We start from the raw sequence: 16,125 nt of genomic DNA, 5'->3' as shown, positions 1-16,125 counted from the left end.
TATGATTTTAGCAGCCATTTCATTCCTCAGTAGGAACATAAGAAATTTTAAACCATGTCTGAAGTGGGGGCAAGGTATTGGCCAAAATAAGGCAATTATTATACTTACCAAGTGAGCATACCTATTGCTACTGCCAAACTACAGAAAACTCCTGTTTAGTGATAACCCCATTTAATTAAACTGTTTAATAAAGAAACCATCCACCTTTCTAACAATGATTACAAACATTTGGGTTTCATATTTAATCATTACCCTATTTATACTGCAGAACTACCCACTTATGTGCCACTGAAGTTGAATTACTGTTAGTAAGGGAAATAAGCCAACAATGGTTGTTTTAACATTTCAGTCTAGGTTTGGGACGGTCAGCTAACTAAGCCACTCACTGGCATTTAGTTTTGAAAGGTATGCCAGTATACCTGAAAGATATACCTGTACACCGGTTGCTGTTGAAGTCCAATACAGTAGGCACGAAGAGTGTTAGATGTGCATCAAAACCAGGATGCCAACTCTGGTTGTATGTTTTCCTGAAGGTTTCATCACACAACTCATCACCTCCAACCACCCTGACCAATTAAATAATACTACCTATTGCCAATATTATAATTAATAAAAGGAAATGAAAAACTCACTTACTTTACTGCCCTTATCATGTAACACTCATGTTGCTTGTAGTATATCCAGTAGATTTATGTTCAATTTCCAGAGACTCGAGGACAATTCTGGAAGGTTGGCACAGGATAGCTAATGCCATGATATTACGACAAAGATAATGGGAATGGCTATGTTGGTGCAACATGTAATGTCAATATCAAGAGGCAGTGCTGCTATCACATTTACTGATCTCAGCAAGACTTTCTGTAACTGGCAAGACCCTGCGCAAAAAAGCTCTCTCTTCACAGCTAGCTATATATATGAAAAAAATCAGCAGGTTTATGTTGATGTGACTATCAACATTGTGATAATTGATGCTGTAGGTCTTCACAGGCACGAAGTAACACAAAAGTGATTAAAAGGACCATAAGAGGAACTAACCTGGCCAGTTGCTTTCTACAATGTCATTGGGTATAATTCCACAAATGCGGTTCATTGTCTAGTGTGGCCATTATTTATACTTGAGCCTGTATAATTTACTCAATCACAGAACGAGCATTGTTTTAAAGTCAATCTAACCTCAGTAACTGTTCAACAGAAAATGCATTACCATCAATATTCAACATCATTTTCCACATGGCAGGCCGAACAGACTGATGGAAACCAAACCAGACTTCTCTACCTCCACCCAGTGGGTGATAGTAACCTTCAGGTGGAGAGAAGAAAGATCGACCAACAGGAGTATACCTGGAATTAAAGAAAGAGGTTACTGATCTGATCAGCATTATTGTACAATGGGTGGTAGGACTGAGGCCAAACAGGAGCCTTAAGGCCACATGCTTCTTTCCAAACCCTGGCAAACTGACTGGCAAAACCAAGCAATTGATTCCTACTTAAGCTTATTCACTGCTGCACGCTGTTTCAATTTTGTAGATATGAATGCTTGAATGCAGTTCTTAGCACAGTTGTCTCATGAAATTTAAAACAGAATACCAAAGTATGAAAATCTCTTTGTATCAGAAACTGAAAATAAATGCAAATTAATGGAAAACTAATTGATCAGCTTGGCCTTGACCAAAACAAAATAGTCGACCTAACTCAGTGGTTGCAGTTATCCGGCATTCAGTTGCAAATAAAATTGCAGGATTGCAACTAAAATTTCACATTTTTGTTCTGTTATAAAAGTTTCTTGCCAGATCAGCTTTCCCATTATGTTAATCATTGAATATTCTAAATCTTGCACTCCAATTCCTAAATATAGAGGCTATTTGACATGGAAGCAACATTTGAGATGGTTCTTAAACAAAGTTGGCTGAATTTAGTTTCTGAACGTTTACTCATGAAGAAACATTTCAAAGATGGACCAGAGCACTGCAACACTTTACTCAAACAATTGGAAACAGTTGGAAAATGATAATTGTGGGGAAACACTGGAAAATGCAAATAAAAGTGAACAGAAACATTCCAAACACGCGACCTCTATCACCTCGAAGGACAAGGGCAGCAGATGCATGGGAACACCATCACCTGCAAGTTCTCCTCCATGCCACTCACCATCCTGACTTTGGAAATATATCGCCGTTCCTTCACTGTCACTGGGTTAAAATCCTGGCACTCCTATCCTAACAACACCGTGGGTGTTCCTACACCAGATGGGCTGCAGTGGTTCAAGAAGACAGCTCGCCACCACCTTCTCAAGGACAATTAGGGATGGGCAATAAATGCTGGCCGATCCAGCGATGCCCAAATCCATGAATGAATATAATAAAAAAAAAATAGGGCTGGAGTCAGAACGGCATCCTCATTCAGGTATGCTATTCAGATTTCCATATCTGGCCAGACTGATCCAGTCTTTAATACCGATGAAAATATTAAAAGATTTACAACCCAGGGGCCCAGCTTGCTGGTTGCTGGGCCTGGCCACTGGAGAGGCAATGAACAGGCTAGCACAACTCTTGTTACTAACTCCAAGATGCAACCTACCCTGTGATGAGTCAGCAGTCTTTCCACATACCAAGTGTAGCTGACACACAGGATTGACACCTGTTGATTTGAACAAATGAAACTTGACCTTTGACTGGAACTGGGGAAAACTAGGCTGTCTGGGTCCCTTCTCAAAAGGTTGACTTAGCACAAACGATTCTCTTGCATAGCAACTCACCCACTGCCTATGAAGGGGGGACAACTCCAGACATGACCACCAGTATTGCAAATCTACTTCCTGCCCCTAGCCAAATGACCTGAACCTAACCAACCCCAGGTATTCAAGATCAAACAAGCTGCCCCAAACCCCCTGAACTCAACCTAAGCACATTTGCAGCAAGATGCTGGATATATCAGTGCATTATTCTTGGAGGCATCAGGTCTCTGTAGCACAGTGGCTTAATAAAATATCTAAAAAAAAAATTTCATAAAATATCTGAATGTCCCTCTAAATGCACAATGTCCTCAAAATGTGTGTAAATGTGCATCTGCAGGTGGAAGGGTTTGAGAAAATGTGAATGCAGTTTTATCATGAACTATAAAAGCAGCATTAATGTAAACTCCAGGAGAAAGGAATGAATAATTTCCTATGCTTCACTTAACTCAAGTAATCAATTTTTATTTCATAGGCTGTACACATCAGCATGAGAGAAAATGTTTTAAATGCTGCAAAGTGTACAATGCTTTGTCCCAATTTTGTATTAACTGACTTACAAAATTATAGAAACTGACTTTCAGAATCATAGAAAAGTTACAATCCAGGAGGCCATTCGGTCCATTGTGTCCATGTCAGCCAGCTCTCTGCAATGGCATTCAGCTAGTCCCACACTCCCGCCCTTTTTCCATAGCCCTGCAACGATTTTCCCCTTTAAATGTTTGTTTAATTCCCTTTTGAAAGCCAGCATCGAATCTGCCTCCACCACAATCCCAGGCAGTGCATTCTAAATCCTAAACAGCAACTGTGTAAAAGAGTTTTCCTCATGTTGCCTTTGGTACCATTTACCAAACACCTTAAATTAGCATCCTCTGGTTCTCGACCCTTCCACCATTGAGAACTTTATCTCTCCTTATGATACTGAACACTTCAATCACATTTCCTCTCAAAACTTTTCTTCTTGCATTAAAAAATATAAAATCAAAACAAAAATAATCTAAATCAAATATTTAAACCATTGGCAATTATATATATCCCTTCTGATAAATCAACAGGATATTAGATTACCTCATTGATGCCAGGTGCCTCATAGCTACATCCAGTGCCTGAACAGAATCTAATGGAACTTGGATTCGACCGCTGACGAGGGCTTCATGCAGCAGTCTCCAACTCACCACTGCTAGCCACTTAATGGAAACCTTAAAAATCCGATCTTTGCCTTCACCGGGGATGGTCACCTCAAAGTCAACCTTATGTTTAAAAAAAACAGATCAATTAAACCTTAATGAGAAGCTTGTTCAGACTGGAACCAATTTCACAACGTAACCTAAAAACGACTGACCACCCAGATCGATTACAGCAAATTTCATGGGACTTTTATATTTAACTAGCAAACCTGAAGAGACCAGCATTCAAGAGATTCTCTGGCTACAATAGGATAGATTAGAACAGAAGCAAGGAAGAGTAGTCCTGCTAACGGTACAAAGTCTGTAGTCGAGGAAAGCTCAGTTGGGCTACATTGTGCTGTGCAACACTGAGCAATGCAGACTCTACTGCCAATCTGTTTTGAGTTTTTTTAATATCTGATTACACCTCTATGATGCGCTTTGGGATGTTCTTCCAAGTTAAAGACGCTGTACAAATTTAAGCTGTTGTTCAGTTAGTTAGTCCAGCCATTGGCAGTTCACTTCAGTATCTGTGGAGCTGGGGGAAGTTAATACAATCATCAGAGTTTTCACTCCTAATCACACTGCAGTGCCCTATTACTACGGGTTATACTTTGAATGCTGGGTGCGAGAGTAATCAAGTTCTGCTGTTGTGATTCTTACAAGTAGTTGCTGTCCAGGATTACGCAAGAACACTTGGATGAGATACACCCCTGTGAAACATCACTGCTAAACTACTTCAGCTGAGATAAATTTAATAATTGTATGAATCCAAAGGAAAGAACATCCCTGGCATTATAACAATACTGCCACATGTTTTACAGCAGTGTTGGATGGATATTAGAGCAGCACAGTGAATCCCAGCTGATTTTTTTCTACACTCCAGGCTTGAAATACTAATTGCGTTAACTATCTCTAGATTAGCTAATTGAGCACATATCAGGAATTGAACATGAGACCTGATTTTTATAGCTTAGGTTCTACATGAGGTAATTTTGGGACTTTATTTTCTCAAATTGAAAATAAATAGAATTCCAATTTCTGGGTCAAGATGAAAGACATTACTCTTTTCCCAGCGAGAGGTTAGCAGCATTTTCTCATACCCTATCCTGGCCAATGGGCAGTAGTGTTGCCGTATAAATATTCTTTTTCCCATCATACACTGGCTTTCGGTCTCCGAAGATCTGAGGTTTGAAATGTTGAACCATGTATTCCACCACTTCCCTGCAAAACAAGCATTTGAAAGGATTCAAAAAGCAGTTTTTAAAGTCAATTTTAATCCTCTTTCTCTATATATAATACATGCTTTTATGCATCTCAATCTAATTTAAAAAGGCAAAACAGTCAAAATGTATTAACTGGAGGCACATTTGACAATGTGTGATTTTCTTTTGTTATAGAAACTGTAAGAATTCACAGAGAGATCACACTTAAGGCTGGATGAGGCGTGTGAAGTGGGCTTGTGACTTGCATCCACTGTTGCCGGGTTGTAAAACATGCGTTCCTTATGGCACCATATTATGCTTTCCTACATGTCTGTGAAAAGAGAGATAACACCACACCTTAGGAAGTGGAATAATCATAATCACTGAATAGCAATGGGAGCCCTGGATGTTTTACCCCTTTTGTAAATTTGAAAAGTGACAGTATCATTGGGCATAGATTGATTCAGATACAATAAAGTGCAAAGTTCCTTGTACTGCCATGATAAACCACTTCATTTCCCCCAAAAGTAACATATTATTTTCTGAATTTTCTATCCCTGTGATTCTTAGCCTAAACTTCCAAATTTGATCTAAATTGGAGCTCTGTAAGCTCTTACAACCCTCTGAGATCGCTGCACACCTCCAAGTCTGGCCTTTTGCACATCCCTGATTTTAATTGCTCCACCACTGATGGCTGTACCTTTAACTGCCTGGGGCCTAAGCTCTGGAATTCTCTCCCTAGACCACTGTGCCACTCTACCAGTCTGTCCTTAAAAGCTTTTGGTCATTTGTTGCAATTGGTGTCAATTTTTGTCTGACACAGCACCGCGGGACATCTTGAAACTGCTAAAACAGGTTTCTAACCAGCCAGTTTTGAAAGTGTAACACAGTTAACAAGGAGATATTTTTATATCGGAAATTATTTCAAACACCGACTGATTACAAATCACTACTGATAGAAAGCTCCATGCAATTAAATGGAACAATTTTGCTTCCACTACGGGTATCTTCAGCTATTCTTACTCCTCTTTGAAGCTGCCAGACTTTGCAAATTCACAAACTTACTGCCAAAGAATGCTGCTTGACCAATTTCCTTTTCAGGGAACCTTCAAAAAATCTCTAATATTAAATGTTATTATTTTACATAAAACCAACACAGCCCCATTCCTTACACGGTTTGGGTCCTCAATGATGAAATCTATATGTACTTCAATGCCTGTAATGTAGGAATGGTGAATGGTGTATATGTTGATTTGCAATTTTAGTATAATTTTAATTCAGTATTCCTTCTTTTAATATCCCGTCCACCACTTCCCTGTTACCTGCTGAATTTGTCTTTTTTTGTTACCACGATTGTCACATGTTTCTCGCTTAATTAATATTCATTATTCATATTAACTTTTATTCATATTAACTTTTTGATGCAAGGCACAATGCAATGCAGCCTTTGGGCTGCAAATATGTTTCTTGAACAAGATACCATTATTATTATTATTTTTTAAAATCCTCTGAAAATAAACATGATAGGCTGCCATCAGACAGATCATGTTCATTTTTATGAATTTTCAAATGTATTTGTAGAGTTGAATTTTACATGGCTTCTACAGCGAGCTATAAATAATGCATACATTAATTCCAGTATTATACTGGTGTACAAGTGCATTTGGTATTGACCTGAATACATATGGAGCTCAAGAAAAGACATTGACATCTTTTCGCTTGCTATTAATGTTGCTCATAGATGACCAGTAGAGGGAGAAATTCCAAATTTGATCATGGGGCTACTTAGTTTGTGTTTCGTTGTGTGATCATTCCAAAATACTAGGCAAGTTGCTAACTAAAAATAACAAATCCAGGCCTTAAAATTTTTGATTTAATTATTAGGAAAGTACAACTGTTGCTTAAACATGTACACATATGAAAATTGTGAAAATAAGGGAGACAGTGGCATAACGGTAATGTCACTGGACTAGTAATCCAGAGACCCAGGCTAATGATCTAGGGACATGGGTTCAAATTCCACCACGGCAGCTGATGGAATTTGAATTCAGCTAATAAATCTGGATCTCAGTAATGGTAACACATGAAATTATCTTCAACTGTAAAAACCCACCTGGTTCACTGCTCTTTAGGGAAGGAGGTCTGCCATCCTTACCTGGTCTGGTCTACATATGACTCCAAAACCACAGCAATGTGGTTGACTCTTAGAATGACCTCTGAAATGGCCTACGAAGCTACCCAGTTCAAGGGTAATTAGGCCTTGCCAGCAACACCCACATCCATGAAAGAATAAAGGATATGGTCAGGAAACAAGCAAACAATCTATTGTGCAGCTGGACCACCTTTAAAGACTATCTTACAAGACAACAATTTTGCTTGATTTATTAACACAACTGAAATAAAATGTACTCAGGCTTATATCATGGCATTTGATGCTGTGAAAACAACATTAAATAGTTCTCAAAGGGAATTAGACATTAATATGACAGTGAGTGTAATCTATATCACCAACAAAAGTGCAGAAGCTGATCTTCAAGTCTTTATACAGTAGAATTGTTCAGACTTATCAGGCTGATCAACTGGTACCTGTTTACTCTCCTTGGACATTTGTCCGGCTTTATATCCACCTCGTAATGGTAAACATCGATTTTTGGAATATCGACTTCAAAATAGTTGGCTAGAAGTTTAATTGGCTTGCCTATTGTTCCTATCCCTGGTCGTCGTGGTGCCTGGAAAACCTGTTGCAGAGGTGGCACATATGGGCCAACTGCAGCTGAGAAGATATAAAAGAACAGTTAACGATCTCTCAGGGTTTGCAGACGAATCTTATAAATACAAGATACATTACCAAGTAAACCACACTTACACAGGAGAACAAAACAAATCACAATTGTTACCACAGACTCATTAAACTGGCTGTTTTCCTCTCGGTGTTGATTTTTTTAATACTATTATTTCAGACTAGTATATGTGCTGAATCAGAAAAGTTCTCTATTCGCTACTCCAGAGGGCTGTGGAGGTTCAGTCATGAGTATGTTCAAAGCAGAAGTCGATAGATTTCTTGATATCAATGACATTAAGGGATACGGGGATAGTGTGGGAAGATGGCGTTGAGGTAGAAAATTGGCCATGATCTAGTTAAATGGCAGAGCAGGCTCGAGGGGCCAAATGGCCTACTCCTGCTCGTATGTTCTTTACTCTGGAAGAGTTAATTGTTATTACAACTATACATCTCTGGTTGTCTAAAAGGTTTAACAGCCAAAACTGCACCAATGATTGGGAGGAACACATCAGTCGAAAGAATCAGTTTTTTAAAAACTTAACTCATTTGAAACAATGATGTTTCAGAGGTGGATCAAGTCTGACATCCATGCAATCATTCGCAATTTGTGACCACTGTATCAAAAGCCTTTTCACACTAATGCTGAAGTGCTGCATCCTGTTCAAAAATCTCAAAAATCCAGTGCACCACAGCTTACTGGTGAACAAAAGAAAATCTTCCAATAACTGGACCTGTCCAGTGCATTTTTTATTGTAACAATGCACCAATAGAACGAGCAAAACAAATTGGCTTATTTAATGTATATGATGTAAAGTGATATTTTTGAGAAATATACACCTTTCAATGGTCTCAATTGGGGGAATGCAATATTTCACAGTTGTAAATATTAAGCTTTACATAACAAAATTTTTGGCCATTAGACTACAATCATTCAAATAGTACTGATGTATTGTTAGAAACAGGAACACTGTCCCAGCGTGAGGCACATACATGGAATGGATTGGGTCAGTTCCTCAGCCTCCTGCTGTTCATCTGAAGTCACCACATCAACCCAAGTGATTTATGAGTTTCAAGCAAAATTGTAATCTGAATGCATGCAAGCTTATGCAATATAAACCGGATATGGGACATGCTTCATCACTGTACTCAAATTATGCATGGATGGAATCAAAGCGAAAAACTGTAAAAATAATCAGAACTTTTAATAATGAAACTTGACAGAGCAAGAAGATGCCCCGCTCACAACACTTCCAGCAGCTGTTAATGAGGACTAATCAGGTGTGGGAACCTCAACCAACTGTTTTGGTCTCTAGCCTGTTGTTATTCAGGCGAAATGTAGCATCTCCACTGCTGATTTGTGAAATTCACTAACTCAATCCAAAGGGTCAAATCAGGAACCTTCAGAACAGCCTAATGAGCGATTAGCACTCATCATTCCTGCAACTCTTTAATCAACATTTATCAAAGATTTTTTCTTAGTAATTTTGACATTTTTGTTTTTCATTAGTTTTACTTTACATCTTTTCCAGTTCCCCCTTCATACATGCCTCTCAAGTCTCCAAGGTTATCTATTTCCACATTTAAAATAACATGCCACAATCCCTTGGCCACTGAAGCCCTCGTCCATGCATTAGACACCACCAAAGGTTGACCAGTCCAAGCCTGACAGCTTCACCTACATAACTCCAACTCCAAAAGTGAATTACCTCCATTCTATCTCAGAACTAATCCCACTCAATTTAATAACCTCCAATGGCTCCCCACAGCCCAGTGATGTAAAAATCCATTTCCCACAGAGAAGCAAAGCAAAAAGCATTTGAAAATTGACGGGTGTTTTCAGTAGTATGTGGCAGAAGCATTACATAATTGAATCTAACTGAATGACACCATCTTATGCAGAGGGGGGATGTCCATAAGCTTTAAAAACATCCTATGCTGAAGATTATGAAGATGCAATTAAGCTTCACCTGTTTCAAAATGCCAAGGTCAATATGTCTTGACTAAAGTTTAGTATGCAAGCTTGTCTCTCTCTCTCTGTTGGTAGTGATGCACATCAGAAGATTGATGGATCAAGCTTCACATCAGGACTTTTGAGCACAATCTAGCCAGACTGTCCAATACAGCACTTTGTTGTTTTATCAGCGGTATTGCCCTTCAGATAAAATGTTAAACTAAAGCTCTGTTTGTGTGTTCAGAATGACTTTAAGGATCTTTTGATGCTATTCAAAGAAAGCAGGAAATTCTCCCAGAACAGGCCAATATTGTTTTTCAGCAAAAGACACAAAGATTAATATATAGTAAACTTTGTGTTATCCGGCACTCTACCAACTGGAATTCTCTACTAACCGGAATTTCTGATGTTCCCCGATTACAAATTGTCACTTTACCAACCGGAAGCAATTGTGAAGTTATTCAGAACCTGCACCTGTATACTTTATTACTGTGTGCTTTATGTTTTAATGTACTTTTGAAGATTGTAAGTAAAAAGAATACTGTTCTTTAATTCCTGAGTACTTGCATATTAGTTCATGCTTCAAGTATTATACTGTATCCCATTGATAAATGGCAGCACAACCATGTGAGCTAATTACCAATACAATGATCTATCACTTTGCAATCTAAAGAAGTGCAGATATGCAGCAATCACAGCCACTTGCTCAAGACATTGAGCTGAGGTATTGAGCTGAAAGGTGACAGGAACCATCACCCAATTCTGAAGGCACCTTACCTGAATGGTAGCTTGGCCTAAATAGCCAAGTGGTTATGGTACTGGGTTTGTAACCCCAAGATCAAGAGTTCAAATCTCACAATGGGAAACAATGTAACTTCATCTGAAACAGATGGAAACGGGTTTGTACTCGAAAGAGTTACCTGAATGGTAATCATGAGAAGATTGATCATCTGAAGCTTCTTAGTATGTTTGTTCAGCCTTTGAGAACAATGGAACTGGAACTCCCATCTTTCTGGAATGACTGAAGCAGCAGAAATAAAACCCCCTTCCTTCTACTAGCCTGAGGCACTTCCTCAGTGGTTGTCACAAAATAAAGCTCCAGTGGGACTGATGACAAAATGCCCTCAAATATAAACAGGATACAGTTTATATTTAAATGATATGGATAGAGTTTGCTCCAACAACTCATCGACACCAACACCCATCTAGGACCCTCCACCCCTGCCTGTCCCTCCGTCCCCATCCCATCTTCCAATCCCAGCCCCAGCCGTGTATTCACTATACCCCATGACCTTCCCCTCTCCGACGCTGAACGTTCAGTGCTCAGCAAAGGACTTAGTTTCATACCCTTACGCCCTCATCTCAATGAATTTCGGGCTCGGCACGATGCTGAACTCTTCTTCCGCCGTCTTCGTCTCCGGGCTCACTTCTTTGGGCAGGAGTCCTCTCCCCTTTCAACGGATCCTTTTACCCACCTCCAATATTCTCCCTCCACCTGGACCCCTACCTCTGGATTCTTAACTTCTCTTGATCTTTTCATTGAGAACTGTCGGCACGACATTAGTCGTCTCAATTTCTCTGCTCCTCTCACCCATTCTAATCTGTCTCTCTCTGAACTTACTGCACTCCGTTCTCTCAAGTCCAACCCTGACATTGTCACCAAACCCGCTGACAAGGGTGGTGCTGTTGCTGTCTGATGTACTGACCGCTACCTCGCGGAGGCTGAGCGTCAACTCGCAGACACTTCCTCCTACCTCTCCCTGGACCATGACCCCACCACTGAACATCAAGCCATTGTTTCCAGCACTGTCACTAACCTCATCTCCTCTGGAGATCTTCCTCCCACAGCTTCCAACCTGATAGTCGCCCAACCTCGCTTCTACCTCCTACCCAAAATCCACAAACAGAACTGTCCTGGTATACCAATCGTGTCAGCTTGCTCCTGCCCCACGGATCTCATTTCACGTTATCTTGACTCCCTTCTCTCTCCCCTTGTCCAGTCCCTTCCCACCTACATCCGTGATTCCTCTGACACCTTACGTCACATCAACAATTTCCAGTTCCCTGGCCCCAACCGCTTCCTCTTCACCATGGACGTCCAATCCCTCTACACCTCCATCCCCCACCAGTATGGTCTGAGGGCCCTTAGCTTCTTCCTCGAACAGAGGCCCGAACAATCCCCATCCACCACTACTCTCCTCTGTCTGGCTGAACTTGTTCTCACGCTGAACAATTTCTCCTTTAACTCCTCTCACTTCCTCCAAATAAAAGGCGTGACTATGGGTACCCTCATGGGCCCCAGCTATGCCTGTCTCTTTATGGGGTATGTGGAACATTCCTTGTTCCAGTCCTACTCCGGCCCCCTCCCACAACTCTTTCTCCGGTACATCGATGATTACTTCGGTGCTGCTTCATGCTCTTATCGGGACTTGGAAAAATTTATTAGTTTTGCTTCCAATCTCCACCCCTCCATCATTTTCACGTGGTCCATCTCTGACACTTCCCTTCCCTTCCTTGACCTCTCTGTCCCGATCTCTGGTGATAGACTGTCCACCAATATCCATTACAAGCCTACCGACTCCCACAGCTACCTCGACTACAGCTCCTCACAGCCCGCTTCCTGTAAGGACTCCATTCCATTCTCTCAGTTCCTTCGCCTCCATCACATCTGTTCTGATGATGCTACCTTCAAAAACAGTTCCTCTGACGTGTCCTCCTTCTTCCTTAACCAAGGTTTTCCACCCACGGTGGTTGACAGGGCCCTCAACCGTGTCCGGCCCATCTCCTGCGCATCTGCCCACACGCCTTCTCCTCCCTCCCAGAAACATGATAGGGTCCCCCTTGTCCTCACGTATCACCCCACCAGCCTCCGCATTCAAAGGATCATCCTCCGCCATTTCCGCCAACTCCAGCATGATGCCACCACCAAACACATCTTCCCTTCACCCCCCCTAGCGCCATTCCGTAGGGATCGTCCCCTCCGGGACACCCTGGTCCACTCCTCCATCACCCCCTACTCCTCAACCCCTACCTATGGCACCTCCCCATGCCCACGCAAAAGATGCAACACCTGCCCCTTCACTTCCTCTCTCCTCACCGTCCAAGGGCCCAAACGCTCGTTTCAAGTGAAGCAGCATTTCGCTTGCATTTCCCCCAACTTAGTCTACTGTATTCATTGCTCCCAATGCGGTCTCCTCTACATTGGAGAGACCAAACGTAAACTGGGCGACCGCTTTGCAGAACACCTGCGGTCTGTCCGCAAGAATGACCCAAACCTCCCTGTCGCTTGCCATTTTAACACTCCACCCTGCTCTCTTGCCCACATGTCTGTCCTTGGCTTGCTGCATTGTTCCAGTGAAGCACAACGCAAACTGGAGGAACAGCACCTCATCTTCTAACTAGGCACTTTACAGCCTTCTGGACTGAATATTGAATTCAACAACTTTAGATCTTGCCCTCCCTCCTCCATCCCCACCCCCTTTCTGTTTCTTCCCCCTTCCTTTTGTTTTTTCCGATAATTTATATAGATTTTTCTTTTCCCACCTATTTCCATTATTTTTAAATCTTTTATGCCCCCCCACCCCCACTAGAGCTATACCTTGAGTGCCCTACCATCCATTCTTAATTAGCACATTCGTTTAGATAATATCACCAACTTCAACACCTCTGTGTTCTTTTGTCTGTGACATCTTTTGATTATCTACCCCTATCACTGCTTGCTTGTCCTTACAATCACACCACCCCCCTCCACTTCTCTCCCCCTACCCAACACCCCCCACCCCCTTAAACCAGCTTATATTTCACCCCTCTCCTTGGATTCAACCAGTTTTGCTGAAGGGTCATGAAGACTCGAAACATCAACTCTTCTCCGTTGATGCTGCCAGACCTGCTGAGTTTTTCCAGGTAATGCTGTTTTTGTTATGGATAGAGTTGACTTATGTGTTTTAGTAATGATTGTTGCCAAATTAACCTGTGAAACAGGTGAGTACTGCTAGTTTTTCTAGCTGGATGTTCCCTGCCTTCCAAAGCTTTCTGGGAAGCATCACAGCGCTCTCGAATTTTGATCAGCAAATTGACTCCCAGGAAAGACCCAAATTACCTCATCTTCATGCAGAGCAATAAAAAACAAAATTGGAATGCCTACCAAGCCATCTTTATATTGCATACCTGGAGGATGCTCAATACAGATTCATTCCTTTTCTCAAGAGTATGTTCATCGTGATGTGCTAATCAGGCAGATTACAGATTATAACTCAAATACCAAATATTCTGCTTAAAAATATCAGTAACTGCCCCAAACATTGAAACCACTTACTGTAACTTTAAAGTAAATCTCAAATATAATTCAGCAGTGTTAATATGCTATTAAAATCGTAACAAATATCAAAATATCATCAATCCCAAATTTTAATAGGGCATTATAAAGCCCCTTAGCCTGCAACAATAATTCCATTTAAAAAAAAGTTTGAGTTTCATTTTACACAAGAAATCTGTGTTTTCCAAGAACAATGGTTTCATGAAGTACCTGATAGATACACATTTTGAAATAATTATAGGCAACTGCAGTGATGGTCAAAGACCAGTTATAAAATTTTATACATTAGGACAAGGGGTGGAAACACAATAGGTTACAGGAGCAACAGACATCTGATGGCAGTGCGCATCCCATCTCTTTAGCAGGTTGCCCTGAGAGTGGGTCAGTTAAGGGAGGCTGACCCAAAGGAAGTGCCCACAAATCCTCGGGTCTTTTTCCAGCCAATATGAGCTGACACATTACTCTCTGAATAACTTGTGACCCACAAGTTTAGATAATGATTGCTGTATGAGTGTTGGAGTGCACCACATCATTGTTATGCTGTAAGAAGCGAAGGCCCGCCATTAGCTAGCCACGTACAAATGGGTGTGGGTCAAGAGGGATGATTCACCTGTTCATTACTTCAGTGGCCTCGAGGATCTTTGTCCAACAGGTCTGGATAATAAGGCAGGGCCAGAATTTGTGGAGTGTATCTACCATTCTATCAGCACTCAAGTTAGGTACAGTTTTCCATGTTTGAATGCTTCTCCACAGTAGCATACAAATAACAAAAGGTTGGTAAAAGAAAGAGTAGGGCCGATTGGGGATAAGAAAGAGGACTTGCATGTGGAGGCAGGAGAAATAGCAGAGGTGTCAAATGAGTACTTTGCATCAGTCTTTACGAAAGATGATGATGCTATCCAGGTCAAAGTGAAAGAGGAGGTAACTGGGACAGGCTGTCAGCAGCACCTAGAGGAGAGTGCGAGAGGAAAACGTGTTTCTACCTGTCAGAGTTGAAATGTGATGGCAAAGGAAAACAGGTAGGTGGTTGGTGGGTATCTCTTCTTTCTGCCATAGCGCTCCGAGGGGCTGGGAATTATGATAGACCCCCTCGGGCTGTACGGCTCACAATGAATGTCTGCATTGAATATTAATTGTATTATAATTGTATTGAAGCACCTCAGACTGCAACATGGTGTACGTTGATAACTCCAATACCATTGCACCGTCTGATTGTCTGTAATGACCATATTGAAACGACTAATATTCATTGATTGTATTGAAGCACCTCGTGATCTATGTGTAAAAGTTGAATCTGATTGTACTTTTTGTGTTGGCGATTTAGAAATGTTTTGTAATGTTCTTGCAGATATTTTATGAATAAAGTATATTTAAAAAAAAAAATCTCTTCCATGTCCCTTCTGATTGGCCAGGTAGTTTAGATCAGGAGACGTTACTACAGCTGAAGAGTACAGTTAAGAATTCACTTTTAAAATATTTAACATCCTAATTAAATAGAATAGAGATTGATGGCAGGCAAAGTGTTGCAGCTGTAGCATGTGAGAGCTGAATGCCGGTGCAATCCATGGTGACTACATTTGCAGCAAACGTTGGCTGCTTGAGGAACTTCGGCTCAGAGTTGATGAGCTGGAGTCCAAGCTGCAGACACTGCGTCACATCAGGGAGGGGGAGAGCTACCTGTGCACAATGCTTCAGGAGTCACGCCCCTTTAGATTAATTACATCAAATTTGGACCATGGTCAGGGACAGCAGGGTGTGACTGCAATTAAGGTAGGTATGGAGATCCAAAATTTAGCTTTGGAGGAGCCTCAGTCAGTACCATAGGTACAAGGTTCTTGCTCCCGGTGTGGACGAGGGCACAGACTACAGGGAGGATGAGCAAACTGACCACAGCACCACAGTACAGAGTGCCTTTCAAGTCGGGGGAGAAAAGAGAAACGTAGAAGTAATAGGGGATAGCATAGTTAGAGGAATA

The 16,125-nt window shown here is 41.2% G+C and overlaps 1 protein-coding gene across 1 annotated transcript in view; it reads right to left on the bottom strand.

The window, feature by feature from the left end:
• LOC121291401 (protein argonaute-1) overlaps positions 1-16,125 on the bottom strand; it is a 122,216-nt gene that overhangs the window by 73,956 nt on the left and 32,135 nt on the right. The window contains exons 2-5 of the mRNA XM_041212512.1: positions 7,689-7,875; positions 5,001-5,121; positions 3,800-3,981; positions 1,205-1,341 (exon numbers count right to left, since the gene is read on the bottom strand). Coding sequence (XP_041068446.1) covers positions 1,205-1,341; positions 3,800-3,981; positions 5,001-5,121; positions 7,689-7,875 — 627 coding nt within the window. The remainder of the gene's footprint in view (positions 1-1,204; positions 1,342-3,799; positions 3,982-5,000; positions 5,122-7,688; positions 7,876-16,125) is intronic.

This window comes from Carcharodon carcharias, chromosome 19, assembly GCF_017639515.1.
Source record: "Carcharodon carcharias isolate sCarCar2 chromosome 19, sCarCar2.pri, whole genome shotgun sequence".
Taxonomy (NCBI): Eukaryota; Metazoa; Chordata; class Chondrichthyes; order Lamniformes; family Lamnidae; genus Carcharodon; species Carcharodon carcharias.
The sequence above is the reverse complement of the archived record's forward strand: the minus strand, read 5'-3'. Positions and strand labels throughout refer to the sequence as shown.